We start from the raw sequence: 22978 nt of genomic DNA on the forward strand, positions 1-22978 counted from the left end.
TTCTAAGCTAATGGCAATAAGGACTCCTTTTCCCTGTGAGCTCCCCTGTGAGTTAGTCTGTATCTTGCCCTACTGCATATCTGCAGCTCCCCACCACAACAGCCATGATCCATTTCTCCCCTCCAACCTGTCTCCATATCTCCAAACTTCTTTGATGTAACCTCTAAATTTAGTTGTGGAGTTTGTTCTGTCAGTCTTCAGGTCAATTTTGGGGGTATTTAGGATAATTTGGTAGTTATCTAGTTGTATTCATGGAAGGAGGTGAGCCTAGGGTCCTCTACTCCTCTGCTGCCATCTTCCAATCTCTCCCTATCTTCCCATCATTAAACATATAGATTTTGTAACATTATTGTATGTCAGTATCTATGACAGTAGGGTAAACTGTAATATTCTCCGAGGCTATCCTGTCCCCTAATGTATTTATTTCCTCTGAAAGACTTTTGTTTTTAAACCTCTGAAACACAATGCTTATTAAACCCCTATCATCTCTTTAAATTAAATGAAGAAAATTGGAAAATGTGTGGAAAATCTTCAAAGAGTAAAGTCATTCTTTTATGTTCAATCAGTCCCAGCAACTATGAAAATGATTGGATTATCTTTACTTCTATATCAACTTCTGGCTGCCAGGCTAAAAATGTAATTAATGAAGACACTAAACCCCATTGATTGCCTCTCACACATTTTATGGCCTTGAATGCCAAATATCATTCAATTTCAGAAATGTATTTGAAAGTCTGAGAAAAAGAAGAAATGATTATCTTTATCATTTACAATAATGTTAAAATTCCCTTTTTAAAAGTTGTTATCTTCATCTTTCTTTCATAAGCTGGATAACATTCATTTGTCTCATTCTATGATCAACCAAATGACTGTGAAAAAGCAAAATCCCTATTGAAGTTTTCATCTCAGCTAAATTCAGTGAAACTTTTTGTAATAGCAGTATAACTTTAAATAAAAACATAATTTACTTACACAGCTTCAGTTTTATTTTCAAGTTAACTTATATTCACTCTATGCTTTTTTTGCTATAGTTAAATTTCATCTTTTCTAGAGAAAGAACAAAATCTCAACTCCCTTAAAATGTATAATTTTGGGGGTGCCTGGGTGGCTTAGTTGGTTCAGCATCTGACTCTTGAATTCCACCCATGTCATGATCCCATGGTTCATAGGTTTGCACCCTGCATTGGGCTCTGTGCTGGCAATGTAAAGCTTGCACTTGGGATTTTCTTTCTCTCTACCTCTCTCTCTGTCCTTCCCCCACTTGTCTTTTTGTCTAAATACATACATACATACATACATACATAAATACATAAACTTTAAAAAATATAACATTTTGTTTCCATAGCATTTTCAATTTTCTGATTGATACTGCTTTTCATGGTATAGTTAGACATATATGATATGGTTGCCATCTCAGGAAGAATATATTCTTAACAGACTGAGAGACTCAAATATTATTTTTTAACTGAATAATGAAGAAATAGTTTAATATATACTCATTTATCTATTTTAATTCAAATCAACTCTTGTAGCATTTTGTTATATTAATCAACACAATTGTAGTTAACATTTTCTGATTTAAACAAATATTTGTGTAAATATCTTTTCTCTTTAAAAAATGTATTGAAATAAATCTTTCCTCTTCAAAAAAAACTTAGGTTTTCCAGTGTCATTTTTTATAATCATGTTTGCCTCAATGATTTTATATCTAACTACTTAAATCTTAAATGTTTTCCCAGATAAGTTATTGAATATATTTTCACAAATAGGTAGATGTGAGTTTAAGGCTTTAACTCTTGGTCCTCATAAAAGAGATCAAGTTGGACAATATTAAAAATATTAAAATTCACCATGGCATCCTCTTGTGGATGATTCTAGGTACTTTTATAAGTCCTTCAGGTGTTTCTTTTTTTTTTCAATTTTGGCATTATTTTTAATAGCGAAAAAGTATAAATGAGTCAGTTTTCTAATTAAAGGTTAATTAAATATATTATATAAACGAATATTATGCCATCATTTAAAAATAGTTAATGCTATCAGGAAAGAGTTACTGATATTTATAATACAAAAATGTGTGGAATACCATATATAACACAGTTTAAAGCAGGATTCTATTTTTGTTTAAAAGAAAATATAGCTAAACATAGAAAAAATACTATGTACATATCTATCTTAATAATTAGTGGTATAAAATATACACCAAAAGGTTAAGAATTGTCTTTTCTAGAGTGTTGATATGTTAGATAATTTTTATTTTTATCTCTGCTTTTCTGTGTTTTTATAGTATTTTTCTTACAAATTGACATGTATTACTTTATGTCGAAAATTGCTGATTTAAAAATGAAAAATAATTCTCTTCTTGTTTTGTATGTTTCTTCTACCTTTCTTTTTCCTTTTTTTAATTTATTTTTTTAAGTTACATCCAAGTTAGTTAGCATATAGTGCAATAATTATTTCAGGAATAAAATCCAGTGATTTATCCCCTACAAATAACAATCAGTGTTCATCCCAACAAGTGTCCTCCTTAAGGCCCCTTGCTCATTTAGACCATCTCTGCACCCACAACCACTCCAGCAACCCACAGTTTGTTCTATATATTTAAGAGACTCTTATGTCCCCCTCCCTGTTTTTGTATTATTTTTGCTTCATTTCCCTTATGTTCATCTATTCTGTATCTTACATTCCACATATGAGTGAGGTCACATGATATGTATCTTTCTCTGACTAATTTCACTTAGAATTTAAGCGAACACTCTTGTTCTATCCATCATTGTAGAAAATGGCAAGATTTCATTCTTTTTCATTGCTGAGTAATACTCAGTTGTATATACATATCACATCTTATTTATCCATTCATCTGTCGATGGACATTGGGGCTCTTTCCATACTTTGGCTATGGTCTATAGTGCTGGTAAAAACATTGGGGTGCATGTGTTCCTTCTAAGCAGCACAACTGCATCCTTTGGATAAATCCCTAGTAGTGCAATTGCTGGGTTGTAGGGCAATTCTATTTTTAATTTTTTAAGGAACCTCCATACTGTGTTCCAGAATGGCTTCACCAGTTTACATTCCCACCAGCAGTAAAAAAGGATTCCTCTTTCTCCACAACCGTGCCAACATCTGTCGTTGCCTGAGTTGTTAATTTTAGCCATTCTGAGAGGTATGAGGTGATACCTCATTGTGGCTTTGATTGTTATTTGCCTGATGATGAGTGATGTTGAGCATTTTCTTCATGTGTCCAGTAGCCATCTGGATGTCTTCTTTGGGAAAGTGTCTATTCATGTCTTTTGTCCATTTCTTCACTGGATTATTTGTTTTTTGGGTGTTGAGTTTGATAAGTTATTTATAGACTTTGGATACTAGCCCTTTTATGATATGCCATTTGCAAATACCTTCTCCAATTCTGTAGGTTGCCTTTTAGTTTTGCTGTTTACTTTGCTGTGCAGAAGCTTTTTATCTTGATGAAGACCAATTGTTCATTTTTTGTTTTTATTTCCCTTGCCTTCAGAGACATGTTGAGTAAGAAGTTGCTGCGGCTGAGGTCAAAGAGGTTTTTGCTTGCTTTATCCTCTTGGATTTTGATGACTTTCTATCTTACATTTAGGTCTTTCATCCATTTTGAGTTTATTTTTGTGTATGGTGTAAGAAAGTGGTCCACATTCATTCTTCTGCATGTCGCTGTCCAGTTTTCCCAATACCATTTGATGAAGAGACTGTCTTTATTCCACGGGACACTCTTTCCTGCTTTGTCAAAGATTAGTTGGCCATACGTTTGTGGGTCCATTTCTAGGTTCTCTATTTTGTTCCATTGATAAGGGTTTTTGTGCCAGTGCCATACTGTCTTTGATGATTACAGCTTTATAATATATCTTGAAGTCTGGGAATGTGATGCCTCCATCTTTGGTTTTCTTTTTTAGGATTACATTGACTATTCGGGATCTTTTCTGGCTCCATACAAATTTTAGGATTGTTTTTTCTAACTCTGTGAAAAATGCTGGTGATATTTTGATAGGGATTGCACTGAATATGTAGATTGCTTTGGGTAGTATCGACATTTTAAAAATTTTGTTCCTCTAACCCATGAGCATGGAATATTTTTCCATTTTGTGTGTGTGCATCTTCTTCAATTTCTTTCATAAGCTTTTGTAGTTCTCCATGCATAGATTTTTCATGTCTTTGGTTAGGTTTATTCCTAAGTATTTTATGATTTTTGGTGCAATCGTAAATGGGATCGATTCCTTGATTTCTATTTCTGCTGCTTCATTACTGGTGTACAGAAATACAACCGATTTGTGTGCATTGATTTTATATCCTGCAACTTTGCTGAATTCATGAATCCATTCTAGCAGTTTTTTGGTGGAATCTTTGGGGGTTTCCATATAGAGTATCATGTCTTCTGGAAAGAGTGAAGGTTTGATTTCCTCCTTGGCTATTTGGATGTCTTTTATTTCTTTGTATTGGCTGATTTCTGAGGCTGGGACTTCTAATACTATGTGGAGTAACAATGGGGAGAGTCGTCGACATCCCTGTCTTGTTCCTGACCTTAGAGGGAAAGCTCTGTTTTTCCCCGTTGGGGATGATATTAGCAGTGAGTCTTTTGTATATGGCTTTTATGATCTTGAGGTATGATCGTTCTATCCCTACTTTCTTGAGGGTTTTTATCAAGAAAGGATGCCATATTTTCTCAAATGCTTTCTCTGTATCTATTGAGAGGATCATGTGGTTCTTGTCCTTTCTTTTATTAGTATGATGCATCACATTGATTGATTTGTGGATATTGAACCATCCCTCCATCTCAGGTATAAATCCCAATTGATAATGGTGAATAATTCTTTTAATGTATTGTTGGATCCCATTGGCTAGTATCTTGTAGAGAATTTTTGCATCCATGTTCATCAGGGAAATTGGTCTGCAGTTCTCCTTTTTGGTGGGGTCTTTGTCTGGTTTTGGAATCAAGGTAATGCTAGCTTCATAGAATGAGTTTGGAAGTTTTCATTCCATTGCAACTTTTTGGAACAGCTTCAGAAAAATAGGTTTTTAACTCTTTGAATGTTTGGTATAATTCCCCTAGAAAGTCATTCAGTTGAACTCTTGTTTTCTGGGAGATTTTTGATTACTAAGTTGAGTTCTTTACTGGTAATGGCTCTGTTTATACTTTCTATTTCTTCCTGTTTCAGTTTTGGTAGTTCATATGTTTCTAGTAATGTGTCCATTTCTTCCAGGCATTTATTTATTGGGATATAATTTATTGGCATATAATTGCTCAAAATATACTCTTACCATTGCTTGCATGTCTGCAGTGTTGATTGTGGTCTCCACTCTTTCATTTTTTTATTTATTTTTTTGTGGTCCTTTCCTTTTTCTTTTTGATCAAACTGGTTGGAGTTTATCAATTTTGCTAACTCTTTCAAAGAACCAGCTCCTGGCTTCATTCATCTGTTCTACTGTTTTTTGTTTGTTTTTTGTGTTTTTTTTTGTTTCAATAGCATTGATTTCTGCTCTAATCTTTATTATTTTCTGTCTTCTGCTGGTTTTGGGTTTTATTTGTTGTTCTTTATCCAGCTCTTTAAGATGTAAGGTGAGGTTGTGCATCTGAGACCTTCCTTCTTTCAGAATGTCTGTATTGCTATAAACTTCCCTCTTATGACCTCCTTTGCTGCATCTCAGAGGTTTGGGGCTGTTGTGTTATTATTTTCAGTGGCTTCCATGTACTTTTTAATTTCTTCGTTAAAGTCTTGGTTAACCCATTCATTCATTATGGTGTTCTTTAATCTCCAGGTATTTGTTAGCTTTTCAAAATTTTTCTTGTGGTTGATTTCGAGTTTCATAGCATTGTGGCCTAAAAATATGAATGGCATGTTTTCAGTCTTTTTGTATTTGTTGAGGGCTGATTTGTGTCCCAGTATGTGATCTATTCTGGAAAATGTTCCATGTGCATTTTAGAAGAGTGTTTATATTCTCCTGCTTTAGGATGAAATGTTCTGAATATGTCTTTTAATTCCATCTGATCCTGTGTATCATTCAAATCTACTGTTTCCTTTTTGATTGTCTGCTTAGATGACCTGTCCACTGCTGTAAGTATAATGTTGAAGTCCCCTACTATTATGGTATTATTATCAGTGAGTTTATGTTTGTGATTAATGAATTTATATATTTGGATGCTATCACGTTTGGAGCATAAGTGTTTACAATTGTTAGAAATTCTATAAACCCCTTAATTATGATATAATGCCCTTCTTCATCTCTTGTTACAGTCTTTATTTTAAAATCTATATTGTCTGATCTTAGTATGGTTATTCTGGTTTTCTTTGGGCAATCATTAGCATGCTAGATAGTTCTCCAACCCCTTATTTTCAATCTGAAGGTGTCCTTAGGTCTAAAATTGGTCTCTTGTAAACAACATATACATGGTCTTGTTTTCTCATCCATTCTGTTACCCCATGTCTTTTGGTTAGAGTGCTTTATCCATTGACATTGAGAGTGAGTACTGAAAGATATGAATTTATTGCCATTGTGTTGCCTACAGAGTTGAAGTTTCTGGTGATGTTCTCCGGTCCTTTCCAGTCTTTGTTACTTTAGGTCTTTTTGTTTTGTTTCATCTTTTCTCTCCTTGGAGAGTCCTCCTTAGAATTTCCTGCAGGGCTGGTTTAGTGGTCATGAACTCCTTTAGTTTTTGTTTGTCTGGGGAGCTCTTTATCTCTCTATTTTGAATGACAGCCTTAGTGGATAAAGAATTCTTGGTTGCATATTTTTCCAGTTCAGCACATTGACTATATCCTGTCCTTCCTTTATGGTCTGCCAAGTTTCTGTGGATAGATCTGTTGCAAAACTGATCTGTGTTCACTTGTAGGTTAGGGGTTTTGGGTTTTTTTTCCTTTGCTGCTTTCATAATTCTTTATTTTTCTATGTATTTTGTGAATTTGATTATGATATGCCTTGTTGATGGTTGATTTTTGTTGAATCTAATGGGAGTTCTCTGTGCTTCTTGGATTTTGATGTCTGTGGCTTCCCAGGTTAGGTAAGTTTTCTACTACGATTTGCTCACATAAATCTTACACCCCCCCTTTTCTCTCTCTTTATCTTCTGGGACCTCTATGATTCAGATGTTATTCCTTTTTCATGAGTCACTGAGTTCTCTAATTCTTATAACATGCAGTTTTGCCTTAGTTTCCTCTTTTTTCTGCTTCAGTATTCTCCATATTTTTGTCTTCTCTGTCGCTGATTTCCTGCTCTGCTTCATCCATCCTTGCTGCCGTGATATCCACTTGAGATTGCATCTCATTTATAATGTTTTTAATTTCATCCTGACTAGATTTTGCTTCTTTTATTTCCACAGAAAAGGATTCTATGCTTTTTTCAACCCCAGCTAGTATTCTTATTATCGTGATTCTAAATTCTAGTTCAGACCTCTTACTTATATCTGTGTTAAGTCCCTGGCTGTCATTCTTCCTGTTCTTTCTTCTGTGGTACATTCCTTCATTTTGTCATTTTGGAGGAAGAAAAAGAGTAATAAAATATAAAATTAAAATTAAAAAATTAAAATTAAAATTAAAATTAAAATTTAAAAAATCAAATAAAGTTAGTTAAGTCCTTGTTCTTTGGTCTGGTTTTTAAAGAAGCTTGGTAGAATAGAGAAAAAAGGGAAAGAAAAAAAGAAAAAAAAGGAAATGCTTAGAATTAAGAAAAATGTATGCAATAAAATAGAATAAATGAAACGAAGAATGCAAAATAAAATGAAGAAAATTACAAAAAATAAAAATACACAGTAGATAATTAAATTTAAAAAATTGGAAAATAAAAATAAAGTTCTTTTTCTGTATCCAAGAGTAAGAAAATAATAAGAAAAGAAAGAAAGAAAGAAAGAAAGAAAGAAAGAAAGAAAGAAAGAAAATACAAATAGATGAAGCAACAACCAGAAAGATATCCGAATGAAATTCCATCCTCTTTCTCCTTTAAGTCTGTGAAGCCCTTTACTGTTAGTACACTAATCAGGTGGAGATACTTGTGGTCTTCTAGGGTCTGAGCTTGGTTGGCACAGTTGGATGGGGCTTGGTTTAACAGCTCCATTCTCCATTTGGTGATGCTGCTTAGCTTACTAGGGTAGATCAGTGTGAAGTGCATGCATGTGTATGCACACGCGCGGGAGAAGTGAAAACAGTTTTCCCCAGCTTCCGAGTTTCTGGCAAAGGAATTCTGAGCATTCCTCGACGAGCAATCAAGCACCCCTCCTTTGTCTCTGGCTTCCTTCCACTCCCCACTTCTACGTGGTTCGCGTCCAAGCTGTCAGCCTGCCAGGTGGCACCTCCCTCCTGAATTATATATCATTTGGGGCTATTTCCAAATTCCTCACTTCTGAGAGTCCTGCAGCTTGGAACTACTCCAACCCTCTGGCAGAGGGTCTTGCCGGGCAATTGCCAGCTGCTGGCTTGCCCCCAGGGAACATTCATGCAGTCACAATGTTGCTGAGGTTCAGAGATTATGGCCAAGTGCCTGCTTCTCCCAGAAAATGTTTGTGTGATCGCATAGGAACAGAGGCTCAGAGTTTATGGCAAAACACAACACACAGCTCGCACCAGGTCTCACCACACCCTGGTGTCTTTGTTCCAATAACAGCAAACATGGGTGTTTCCAGGATCCACTGGACCTGTGCGGAGGCTGTATGGCCTCTACCAAATGGCCTCGTAGCAGGGTAACAGCCTCTCCCTGTGAGGTCCGTGGACCCCTTGGACCTTGCTGCCTGCTCCTGGAGATTTGCCCTTGCCACCCGAGTGTGGCCAGGTATTGAGCTGTAGAATTTCTGACTCTGCTCTCCCCTGTTTATAGAGTCCTAATAGTATTGAGACTCTCTCCTTTCTCCTTCCTCCCTTTCTGTCACCTGTGGTTATTTCTTTCCCTTTTCAGACACTTTTGGTGGGGAAAGTGCTTTTCCTGCACTCTCCCCTCTTTCTCTGTCCTCTCTCTGCAAAAAGAGCTGCCTATCCTCCACCGCTTGTCTCTTCCCCAGTTCATAGCTCTGTACCACATACCTGCTGAGTTCTGTGGCTCAAGTTATGCAGATTGTTGTGTTAGTCCTCAGATTAATTTTCTAGGTGTGCAAAATGGTTTGGTGCTGAATTAGCTATACTTCAGGAATGAGAGAACTTCTATGCTGCTACTCCATCTTGACCCCTCCCCTCCTTAAGTGCCCCTTCAGGTCTTTCTTATATTTACTTTGTATATCAGGGGTCTTTTTTTTAAGTTTATTTATTTTTTACTGAGAGAGACAGAGACAGAGACAGAGACAGAGACAGAAAGACAGAAAGAGAGAAATCACACGTGGAAGCATGAGCATGGAGAAAGGCAGAGAGAGAGGGAGATAGAGACTTCCAAGCAGATTCCACATGCTGACAGCACAAAGCCTGACATGGGGTCAAATCCATGAACTGTGAGACTATGACCTCAGCCAAAAGTTCGGATAAGTTGTACACTTATCCAAATGAGCGACCCAGGTGCCCCTATATCAGTTTTAATGAGGAGATTAGGGACAATGTACTTCTCTGGGCCAATTCAGTTTATTTTAAAGTTCAGCTCATTCACCTTGGAAAACATCACTGAGTCCTCAACATCATTACTAAAGAGACAGAATGCATGTATTACAACAATGCGGTTGGCCAATTAGAACTTTGCAGAGTAAGAAGAGAGGCACCTAGTTTTTTAAAACTGAAATTTAATTTATGTATCCTGATTTCTATATTCACTGTTCAAATGAGGTGAGTAATTTTAATTTTCTTTGCATAAAAATTTAACTGGGTGACAGTCCATATTAAGCCTTTTTGTTACAATTATGTAATTAAACTTTGCACCTCATTGTAAAGAGTTCCAGTCATCAGCATATTGTCAGAAGAAATTTTGGGTAAATTAAGAAAGATTGCTTGCAAAAACATACTAACTTTGTGTAGGACAGCTGGAAAGATAGAGTTAGGACTTCAGGTGATCACCAGGCTGAAAGTATTTGGTAACTGACAAAGAATTAGTGAAGCAAATGTTCTCAAAAGAGATGTAAGAATAATTAGGGACTGACCCAGATTTGCCAATAGCAAATTCAAAATATAATAGCAACAGCCAACAAAAATACTGTCACTCCTATTCCCTCTGGAACTACAACATTCGTATTGTGACCACTCATCTGCATGCAATTCCCGTTCCCTGAACTTTTCTGTCCAACCACAGAATTCAGGTAAGAAAGGATTATAAAGAGCTGGGGAAATGAAATAGGAAAAATATTTAACATTAAGCCTATATCTAAGTATTCAGCTGTCAGTTTGAAGAAATAATCCTTTTTTTGTCCAAATTTTTATTAGTTAACATACAATGTAATATTAGTTTAATGTGCAGAATTCAGTGATTCATCACTTACATATAATACCCAATGTTCATTACTGTTGACTTCCTTAATACTCATCACTCATTTAACCCATCCCCCTGCCCACCTCACCTCCAGTAAACTTGTTTGTTCTCCATAGTTAAGAGTATGTTTCTTGGTTTGCCTCTCTTTTCCCCCCCATGTCCATCTGTTTCATTTTCTAAATTCCACATATGAATGAAATCATATGTGATTTCATAAGTTCTGACTTCTTTTGCTTAGCATAATACTCTTTAGCTCCATTCACATCTTTGCAAATGGCAATATTTCATGCCTTTTTAATCCTTCTTTTTAATACATGAGTACAATCATCAAACCTAAATTTTGATTAATGTAAAGCATGAGATAGGACTATGACCTGTCTTATTCAGCAGTGTATGCCTATGTACAGTTTCTACAAAGTAGTTTTCAATAAACACTATTTCAATGAGAACAGCTAGTGACATGGCACAAATAAGAAGGGTAGAGACCCCTGACTAAAGATTTCACCAAAACTTACTGAAGAAGAATGAAAGTTAGTTAATCCATGGGCGTCTGTGATTACCTATGATTGTATCTATCTTCAAGACATTGGACATATAGTAAATTATATATGTCTCTCACTTTGTAGTGTGGATTACCTCATTTTTCATTAATTCTTCCATTGGTTTCTTAGAGTTCCAGGTGAAAATATTACTTCATAATTTGTTAAAGATAATATCAGAATCATATAGATCACAATTTATAAAAATTGGGAAAAATACCAGTTAAACAGTGTTCCATATATAAACCGGCCCTAGTTCAAAGCCTGTTATACCAGACAAAAAATTGATAGGACCCCATTTAGTTTGCCAATGTGTCCTGGTGTGGGTGATAAATTAGTAAGTCATGTATACATGCAGGATACATTAGCTGGGGCTATTCCTGTCTGAGTGACTAATGGGAGAGCAAAATGTTAAAAGACAAGATCTCACTTTATGAGCATGCCTGCTGTTTCCTAAGTAAGTGACAAATGGACCCATAACCATGCCCACCATTTCAGAGTAAACACAGAATTTTAACCAATGAATGATGAGTCCATTGCTTCTAAGATACAGAACCAACCAATCATCTTGTTCTTTTTTTTTTTCTGACCTTCACTGATTCATCTGTGTCAATTAGTTACAGACAGCCCTAAAACTCAACTGAAACTAGAAATGGCCTCTACAAATAAATCTAGAGTGACTTATTTTTGTGTTTCATGGCTATCTTTTGGAGAGGACCTATGGTCATAGGTCATGTATGTTTTCAGTTAGGGAGTTTCTCTAATCATTTTCAGCTAGAAAATATTTGTGTGTAGAATAAATTTTCTTGGAAATCTCTTTTTCTTTCCAATTGCTGCCATAATAAAGTATATAATCCTAGTAATTTGAAATCTTTATTCTTTTATATTTATGAAGTTTGGAAGTCCATAATCAGTCCTACTCAGATAAAGTGAGGATTCAGGAGGGCTAGCTGCTTCTGTAGGCTCTGAGGGGAGAATCTGTTTCCTTACATTTTTCACCTTCTAGTGGTTTCCTATATTCCTTGGCTCATGGGCAATCCCTTATACCATCAAAAAACATCATTACAATCTCTGCTTCCATCATCACATCACTTTCATGGTCTCAGACTCCTTCTGTAGCCCTCTTATAAGGATCTTTGTGATTACATGAAGCCTATCTGGATAATCCAGGACGATATATCAAATCCTTGTCTTGATCACATCTTCAGAGTCTCTTTTTCCATGTAAGATGATATTGACAGGTTCTAGGGATTAGAACATGGCATTTTGGGGTGCCTTTCTTCACTCAACCATACTCTGGATTTCCCTGAAACTGTTCATGAAAGCTATGCCTTCAATTTAAATTCACATGTACTTTTGATACCTCTTTTTAGGTATTTAGCCTTAGCATATCTACAAATACTATGGCTCTAACTCCTGTTAATGAGCACTCTGAAAGGAAAGTTCCTTCTTAGAGATTCAAAACATAATAAATGAGATTCACATAAATAACCACACTTTTGAAAAATAGCTTCACCAATGATTTTTCCTTAATTACAAGAGGCAAAATTTTAAATTGTAATAACTTCATGATTTTTTCTTCTATTCCTTTTTGATTCATTATGAAAGAAGACCTGTTGATATCTGTAGATTTTCTAAGGTATTTAAAGTGTTTATATTAGTTTCCTTTAAATATGAACATTTCAACCATTCACAGGGATTGCACTAGTTTAGATTAATTGTCACTTCTTATAATTAGGCTGTTTTAATTTACTTTGTCACTTGATATAAAAATTCTGATGAAAGTACGAAAAATAAATTATAAAATATATGCTTGAAACTCCTTTCATTCTTTTTCTTATAAATTGATAATAGTATAAAATAAAATTAAATCAATTTTTTAATGTGGGAGAAATTTTTGAATATATTCATCATTTAAATTTATTCATCACTATTAAATAGCTAGTACTAATTATCATAATCGTGCAGAAAATATATGGAATTACAATGTATTACTTGTTATAAATCAGTTAACTTACATATGTACTCTGTATCTAGAAGTGACAGTGACATAAGCACTAATTCCTGAGTATTTCTATTTTTGTCCTAGAATTACTATTAAGACACCCATATGTTTTCTGAACACAAAGTTCTTGACACATAATTGAAGCTGTGTGGTAACTTAAATTTCTATTAGCTCTTCTAAGATGGGAGCACCTTTTGCTTTATTATCACTTGCTGCCTAGGAAGGCAAACTCATGACGACTCAGATAATACGATGTTAGTCTAAACACAAAAAAGTTTCTACCACTTTTTTGACAAACGATGTAGAACAATAAAATCTTTTGAGGATTGGTTAAACATATAGGAACAGGTTTTTTTTGTGTATTCCTTGAAAAAAAATCATTCCAAGTCAAAACATGTTGTTTGTGCTTTCTTATTGAAAATATGATTGTGATTCAAATGATTAAAATATATTGAAGAACTAAAATAAAGAAGTAATATATGTACAGGAAAAGACTTACAAGATTAAAGCTAATGTGAGGCCACTATTCTCTTTCAAACACTATTTCAGGCAATAGTCAACTTCCCCACCAAAACTGTCCAACAGGGATGGGATAAATTACCCACTTAATGAAGTAGAGAGAGAAAGTCATTGAGAAACATGTCTATGAAAGAGAGAGAAGAGCAAAGGAATAACAGTCTCTGAGGTATAAGACATGGATCAGAAGATTACTGAAGTGCACCCTGATTATATAGCTTTCCTAAAACTCCGTCAAGCAGTTCAATAACTCAATCCTACTCCTGTCTCCCCTCTCCTTAAAAACAAAGTCGAGAGAACTCATTCTTATCACACATTTCATGCTACTTAACCTATTTTTCCATCCAAATGTTCAATAATATAATAAGCAGAAAAAAATCAAACAAATTTAATCTAATTCAGTATTTCAGAGGAAAGGGTTAAAAAGCAGAGTTTGTGGGGCACCTGGGTGGCTCAGTTGGTTAAGCGACCAACTTCAGCTCAGGTCATGCCCTCATGGTTTGTGGTTCGAGACCTGTGTCAGGCTCTGCACCGACAGCTTACAGCCTGGAGCCTGCTTTAGCTTCTGTGTCTCCCTTTCTCCGGCCCATCCCCTGCTCACACTGTCTCTCCCTCTCAAAAAATTAATAAATGAACTTTAAAAAAATTAAAAAGAAGCAGAGTTTGTAACCAAGCAGCATATATTCCTCTTTCTGAACTGAAAGCAATGAGTCTGTTCCCAAGAAAGGAAGAAAAATAACAGGAAAACAATTTGACCTACTCTATGTACCTAACTCAGTTGCGGAGCTCACATAAACTAGAAAAAAAGATTTCTCACACGAATTCTATCTTATGCTATGGTTCTGAGGTTCTTTAACTTTCATGAAGTCTGTTTTTCTTTCTGTGCACAGTTTTATTATTTTCCGACTTTCACAGCCTAAATTTCCTCTAAGGCAGATTTTCTGAACCACAGCAATACATATATTTTGAACCTGACATTTCTTTGTTGTGGAGGGCTGTCACGTGCATTGCAGGATATCTGGCAGTAAACCTGGCCGCTATCCACCAGATAGCAGTAGCAGGCTCAATCTCTATGTGACAACCAAAAATGTCTCTAGACACTGCCAAGTATCCCCCGGTGGGCAAAAATTATAGTTGATTGCTCCAGGGAGCTTTTGTATCTGATCTTACCTATTCTTTTCCAGAGATGTCTACATCTCTCACCACAAACTATGGCACTACCCATCCATTCTTTAATCCTGAAGAAATGTCTCTGAGGACTGATAAAGAATGAACATGTTGGTGTATTTTCTGGTTGAGGGTACAATTACAAGGTACCTTAATAGCTTAGAATAGTTATAGGCCAGTAGGAAGAAGTTTCAGCTTTTCTGTTCAACTTATTAGGCTTCATCAGCAGATCATAATGTCAATTTTAGATTTTTTTCCATTTTGTATATGTGTGCAAACTAATATTTTTAAGTGTTCATAACTTAACTTATCCAATGTTTAACTTTAGCTTATCCAATGTCCCTTTCTTTGATTTGTTGACTTTTTATCATTTTTTACATAAAAAACAACATTGGGGGTATTTTGTGCATTACATTTCTTTCTACCTTCATGACATGTATCTCCCCCCAGATCCCATGTCAAGATAGCTTTGACGACCCCATTACTAAGAGAGACCTCCTGTTGGTCAATTTATGGAAACTTTACTCTTCCTATATAGAAGCATCTCTCCAAATAGGCTCCTATCTACTACACTTGGAATGACTTGCTTTTGCTGGAATTTTGCTGCCTTCTCTGAAAGAAGGGTAGTCCAGTACAAAGAAACAAAGGTATTTACCTATATAGAGCTTAAATTTCGTCATAATATAGTCTTATAGACCATGAAAAAGATATGTGAAGAACTATACTGTTATCTGGGAAACTGAATGGCATTTATTAAGAAAAAACATATGAAAAGGAGATAACGTGTATGGACCAGAAGTGAGTATTTAGCATTTCAGTTGGATGTCTAGGAAAGAACTTACTGAAAACGTAAACATTTAGAAAATAGCTAAACAGAATGGAAAACCCCACAAATCAGAAATTTGAGTCAAAATCTTCAAGATAAAGGCCCTGAGGCCAGGAGAGAGCATGCTTGGGTTCTTCTAAGGACTTTGAAGGAACTGTTGCTATTTTACTGTGAGCTAGAAAGAATAATTGAGCCTCTGGTTAAATACTTACCTGATCTAGCCCCTGGAAAGTTTAATGTTGTAAGCTTTCAAATTTGTCTGGGTATATGTGTGTGAATGCAAAAGAGAGAGAGAGAGAGAGAGAGAGAGAGAGAGAGACGGAGAGAGATGGAGGGAGGGAGGGAGAGAGGGAGAGAGGGAAAGAGTGAGAGGAATATTCTGTTTAGATTTTCTGTTGTTGCAACTACAATTTTAAAACTCTAACTCCCACCCCAAATGCAAATTGTATTCATATGGAATTCTAATTTGAGCTTTACTTCTTTCAGTGTTCAGTGTGAGTTTGCATAAGTCACGCTTGTTGAAAATTATTGTAAAAAAAAAAAGATTTAACTAGAGGATGGAAATAGAAAAGAGGAATGAAACAGATGGTAAAGTTAAACTAGATGAGTTTTAAATTTTGGTTTTTTTTTGTTGGTTCCCCAATGAAACCTTATAGGAAACTTAAAAAGATGAGATAAAACATGAACTGCATCCTTATATCTGCATCCCTGAACCAGTTATAAAAGAAGAGAACCAAAGGACCAGTGTATAAAGCTCTCATGGCATTTTGTTTGATGGTATAAAAAGCAGCAGCAACAATTCTGGCGTAAAATCAGAATGTTATAAAATATTTGAATAGGCACAGACCAGAAATTGTGGCTCTGTGTATATTATGTATCAAAAATTAAATTAAATTTATTAGTAAATCATTGAAACTCTAAGGCAAAGAAATCCTGAATCATTGGTATGATGCAATGAAAATAGTATTTAATTGCATAGTGTCTATATTCTAGCTTTATAGTGTGCATAATATCAATCATATTTCTTACTTTAGTTTTCATTTTTTAATTTTTAAAACAATTTTTTAATGTTTATTTTATTTTTAAGAGACAGAGAGAGCACAATCAGGGGAGGGGCAGAGAAAGAGGGAGACACAGAATCCAAAGCAAACTCCAGGTCCAACCTGTTGGCACAGAGCCCGATGTGGGGCTCAAACTCATGAACTGTGAGATCATGACCTGAGCTGAAGTCCAACACCTAACTGACTGAACCACCCAGTCGTCCGATTATTTTTAATTTGATATTAAGATATTAATTAATTTATTTTGAGAAAGAGAGAGAGAGAGAGAGAGAGAGAATGCATGCGTGACTGGGGGAGAAGCAGAGAGAGAGGGAAGAGAAAGAATCCCAAACAGGCTACATGCTCAACCAGAGCCGATGCAGGACTGGATATCAAAACTGTGGGATCACAACCTGAGTCACTATCAAGAGTAGAATGCTCAACTAACTGAGCCACCCAGGTGCCGCTATTCATTTTTATAAACACGAAATGACAATAAGAATAGTATTTTACCCTTTTTTTACTATGAGCTCTTAATTTTTTTCAGTGACTTAGTTTTTGTGGTTATGAGAAATCTGACTCTCATTTGGGAAGTAACAATTGTTTTACCATGGGAGCTATTTATATTATTAATATTGAGATTAATATTGACATTGTGAAACTGCTTGATTAGAAATTCCTCATCATAATTTCAATGAGAAGGTTCAGCATCATTTTGCCACTTTAATTATAGAGAAAATGAATTGAAAAAAGGGAAATTTAACTCATGATGAAGAGCATGGCTTAGAATTAATAAAGTTCTGACCTACATTCTTTTTTTTACTCCTAATATTGTTGAGCCTGTTGCATTTAATATAAACTTTTCAATGTCAAAGTTGTTACGGAATATGTTTTATTCTTCATAATACTCCAATTAAATGTATATTCAAAAAAATAAAACATTTTTTCTGATTATAATTTTAGTCTAATTCCATTAACAGGGGTAAACCACTGCCAGGTTGTTGGTTTATTTTCTTTTAACCCTTATTATACACATCTGTACAATACAAATATCATTCAGGCTCCACTGGCCATCGCAACTCTGGTTAACCTTGGTGTTTAGATCTGGATTTTGACTCAGAGCCTCTCAGCCCCATGATTTTCTCTCTAGTTCCCTGTTTCCCTGTCTCTGTGTATATTAACTTGTCCCTAGACTACATAGGTTGCAGGCCTCAGATAATTCACTCTTTCTATTAAGTCAATACAAATATATAGGAGAAATTTATATTTATTAAGATATTACAAAATGCTGAGTGATTATGGGGACAGAAGACATCAGAAGCTACACCACCTTGTACCATCTAACTGGCTCCCCCTGCTCCCCGCACTTCTTACTGCCTGAAAAAGACTGGGGTCTTGACATATAATCTTTCATGATGTCTGAACACTCAAAGAGGTGAAGTCCAATGGATAATCTCTGTGGGAGTAGTGCTGACATGCCTATTGACCTGTCCCACAATTCAGGAAGTACATATTTTACTTTGTTACAAGAAGCTAAATACCTTATATATACACATCTAACCCCAAATTAAAGTTAGAATAATATAGCCATTTCTCATTAAACATTTTGATCTGAGTAATTTACAAGTATCATAATACAGTTCAAAAACATACTCTAAATTAGATGCATATTTTATTATAGGGATACATTATAATTTTAAGCTATTCTTGTTTGCTTAATTTGTTTACTTTTATTCTAAAATAAATAATAACATAGTGAATATTTTCTATACATGTTTAATATAATTCTGCTTTCTTACTTTAGGTATTTCTAAATATTGAATTATTACAGATGGAAAAACTTAGGTATATGCTCTAAATTTCCAACTGGCAGTCCTATTTTCCCCAAATACATGTGAAAAGGCTGTCTCATTAAGTGTGTATACTTTTGGGTTTTAATGCAGAAGTATAAAATGATAGGTCCATATTGCCTCAAATGATATTTCGTTGATTTTTAGAAAGTTTGAACATTTTAAAAGTGCGTTTATTTTCCACTTGCTTTTTTATCTAAAGATCATCTATAAAAATCTAGTGTCTAAATTTATTGTTTTTTCTTTAAAAATGACTAATAAAATATACATATAGTTTTGCATGAAGTAACAAATATGCTCCACTATGACAGAGTATTTTTTAATTTCTTGGCAAGCAATCAAGTGCCAAGGTGATTAAGACATGGAGCTTAATAAAAGTAGTAATATTCAAGCCTCTATTCACTTACCACTACACTGCCATCAACAGCAACAAAGTGGTACCAGACATTTTTTCCCCTGAGGAACAACATGGGGCAAGAGTCCCAGTGAATGCAGCACAGATGAAGGAAACTTCTCATTGCTAAGGAGCCTTGAAAAAAAGGTTCTGGACTCTTTATGGGCTTGGTGGGGAGGGAAAGAAAAAGAGGCCTAAGAGTGTAAAAATATTAAGTCAATGTGGAAAAATGTGCCCCCTTCCATAAAGAGGTCTCTCTGGAGGCACATGGGAAATGTCCCAGCTGAGTCCCTCTGCTCCCCTGTAATGAAATAGGCCTCCAAATAAGGTCTGTGTGTTGTTGAGAAGAATAATCTGCAACTATTGTGTGTTACATTTTGTTGTCATTTAGCTAAGTGGATTGATAGTACCATCTGCATTTTGTATATCTTTACTGATTTTCTGTCTATTTATTCTACCGATTACTGAATGGGAGGTACTCACATCTCAAGTATAAGTGTAGTTTTACTTATTTCTCTTTTGGATTATGTCAGTTTCTGCTGCATATATTTTGAAGCTCTGTTATTAAATGTACAATTCAATATGATTAGTTGACCTGCTTATGTTTATGAAATAAAGTCATTTTTAATAGTTTGTTACATTGAAATCTACATGTAATGAAGATTTTTTATTAATAAGACTACACCAGTATTTATTTTGCTTAATTTTTACATATCTCTCTCTCATTATTTTACTTTGTTTAGTTTTTATATATCTCTCTCTCATTATTTTGCTTTCAACATGTCTTTTTATATGAAATAAGTATCTTTTAAATATTTGAGTTTGTTTCATCTGCCATTAGTAATATCTCTGCCTATTAATGGAAGTGTGTAATCAATTTATATTTACTGTGATCCTGGATATAGCTGGATTTAAGTATATCATATTACTATTTACTTGTTTTATACCCTCTCTTTTCCTTCCTTCTGAATGTAAATATATTTTTCTCTAAGGAGAAGGAATAGTTTATATCTCTCCTTAAAATGTTATAGCTTAACATATAAAACCCTGATATTGTTTGACATGCTAAAAAATTAGTAACACAAACATCAAAGTGGAAAAAATGTCATTTAAAAAATTCCAAAAAATATTATACCTTAAAAATTGCATTTTGTATTTACTTCCAAAATTAATTTGAATATAATATGCATTTTGTTTTCTTTAATATATTACAGTGAACTTAAATATCATGAAAAATAGTGTTAATTCCCACCATTCATAACCATTACACAATATGAACAATATATTTGTGAATACACATTAAATTTTAAATTACTTAACTTAAATATAAACTATTTCAGAACTTCAGTATAGCCATAACTATGATTATTAATCAGTAAGGAAAATTATATATCTGAAGCAATATTCTATTGTTAAGACCATTAGGAATGCATATTATTTTCATCATCATCAAAATTTTAACCCAGTGAGAAGGACGATAGTATTCCTTTCTTGCTAATATTTTATTTAATGGAAGTCATTAATTTAAGGTAGAATTATAGAGAAGGCAGATTTGTCAAGGTGATGATAACTTCAGTCAAGCTCTTTAAAAAATAAATTAAAACTGGATTCAGAGTCAGTAACATAACTTGTTGAGACACTAGAATAGGTGAGATTTCCTACAGAGAAATGATGGTGGAGGAAGAGAAAATTAAAAATAAACATCAGGATAAATGCTCAGAGACTATCTTGAAACAAAACATAAATGAAAACCCAAAACATAAGTAATATAAAAGAAATTCAAACCAAAGTAGGAGAGACATTTCAATTAGACAATCTCCTATTAAGGAAAGGGTAAATATAGTTTAAAGGAAAAAGAAGTGCTAGTACATTGTTTGTACTGAAAGTAGGTACGTACACAGTATCTAAAAGTATGAGTTCTGGAGTTGCATAGAGTAAGTTTAAATCTATCTTAATCCCTCCGTATCAAAATGTATGAACTTAGTTAAATATTAAAAGCTCAACAGACATTTTAAGTTTCTATAAATTGAATGGTATTTAAGCGTAGATCATGGAATACTACTTGGCAATGAGAAAGAATGAAATATGGCCTTTTGTAACAACGTGGATGGAACTGGAGAGTGTTATGCTAAGTGAAAAAAGTCATACAGAGAAAGACAGATACCGTATGTTTTCACTCTTTTTTTTTTTTTTTAATTTTTTATTTTTTTTTATTTTTGGGACAGAGAGAGACAGAGCATGAACGGGGGAGGGGCAGAGAGAGAGGGAGACACAGAATCGGAAACAGGCTCCAGGCTCCGAGCCATCAGCCCAGAGCCCGACGCGGGGCTCGAACTCACGGACCGCGAGATCGTGACCTGGCTGAAGTCGGACGCTTAACCGACTGCGCCACCCAGGCGCCCCCGTATGTTTTCACTCTTATGTGGATCCTGAGAAACTTAACAGAAGACCATGGGGGAGGGGAAGAAAAAAAAAGAGACGGAGGGAGACAAACTATAAGAGACTCTTAAAAACTGAGAATAAACTGAGGGTTGATGGGGGGTGGGGGAGAGGGGAAAATGGGTGATGGGCATGGAGGAGGGCACCTGTTGGGATAAGCACTGGGTGTTAAAAAGAAAATTAAAATATGAAATCAATGAGATCAAATGAAGTAATGACTATAAATGATATGCTATAATATCTAAGGTATTACAGATGCAAAATAAATATTATGTTCTAATCCTGTATATTATTGTACAGTAACACTATTATATTTTAGCATGTTTCCAGAAGTAGACAAATGTATACATATAAATTTGTCCATGATTCATTTCATAAGTTGGCTTTTCATCACTTAAAAAAATATTTCATTAAAATATTTTGTATTTAAAGAAAAAAATAAAAGGCCATAATCCTACCCTCATTTGCCAGAACTGTTTTAAGAAATAAAGCATGATAGGGGAACCTGGGTGGTTCAGGTGGTTAAGTGTCCAACTCTTGATTTTGCCTCAGGTCATAACCCTACTGCTTGTGGGATCAAGCCCTGCATTGGGCTCCATGCTGACAGCATGGACCCTGCTTGGGATTCTCCCTCTCTCTCTCTCTCTCTCTGTCCCTCCCCTGCTCGTGTATGCTCTTTCTGTCTCTCAAAAGAAATAAATAAACTTTTTTTAAAAAATGAAATAAAGCATCATAAACAGATTTCAAGTTCCCTTTGTACCCTCCCTGATTTCTTTCCCCACCTGTCCCCTTGGAGAACTCTTCTAGTAAAGCCAGTGTGTGTATTTCTGATATATGTATTTATATTTTTGCTATATATTTACATAATCAGAAAATATTTAAATAGTTAAAAAATAACTCATCATTATCAGACTATGTATATATCTACCAGACTTGAATAAGATTTTAAAATTCAACATTATGTTTGATACTTATTAAGTAATAATACATGCCACTATTGTTCACTTATTTTAACCACTCATCATAATTCCACAGTGTGACTATGCCATGATGAATTTACCCACTGTCCTATCCATAGTCTTTAGTTTGTTTCAGGTTTGCCATGAAAATTCTTGTATGTCTCTTTCAGTGCACACCTGATAATTTCTCCAGGAAACATAATAAAAGTGGAAATGCTGAGTTGTAGGATATGCCTTACATTGTGTGCAGCACACCCATTGTGTATTTGTAAAGTCATTTTAAAAACTATCCACCAAAAAAAGAGCATATTTGTATATTGTAACTCCAAGACTAATTTTATTCTCCATCTAATTTAAGAGCTAAGGCATTAGTGACTGTGGTTTTATATATACAGAGATATATCACCAGGATTCAATTAACTATATACTTATTTTACAATAAACACACTTACTAGAACTCTTATTAATGCCCTTCCTACATAATTCTTATAAGTTAAACATGTCTACTACTAAATTTATAGAAGTCATGGTTAAATATACCTATAAGGATATAATTCTCTGGCTTAGATTAATAAAAGCATTTGAAATACAGACTGCCTGAAGCTATTGTATTTTCAAGTGCTAAATTACTCTGCCATGTATGAAATTACTTACTCTGAATCTTCCACTTATATTGAAATGCCATCCTTCATTCAGACAGTTGATGCTGAGCAGTCTACAGTGGTCAATTACTTTCTCACAGTTTTTTCCAGTAAATCCTAGCAAACAACTGTAAATACATCCATGTAAATAAGAAAAGTTACAATGTAAATATTATCACAAAAGTCTATTAACAATCTGACAAAAATAATAATGCT

At 34.6% G+C, this 22978-nt stretch overlaps 1 protein-coding gene across 1 annotated transcript in view; it reads right to left on the bottom strand.

The window, feature by feature from the left end:
* The window catches only part of EYS (eyes shut homolog), a 1768122-nt gene that overhangs the window by 1471494 nt on the left and 273650 nt on the right, over positions 1-22978 (bottom strand). The window contains 1 exon segment of the mRNA XM_042939126.1: positions 22776-22890. Coding sequence (XP_042795060.1) covers positions 22776-22890 — 115 coding nt within the window.

Source organism: Panthera leo, chromosome B2 (genome assembly GCF_018350215.1).
Source record: "Panthera leo isolate Ple1 chromosome B2, P.leo_Ple1_pat1.1, whole genome shotgun sequence".
NCBI lineage: Eukaryota > Metazoa > Chordata > Mammalia > Carnivora > Felidae > Panthera > Panthera leo.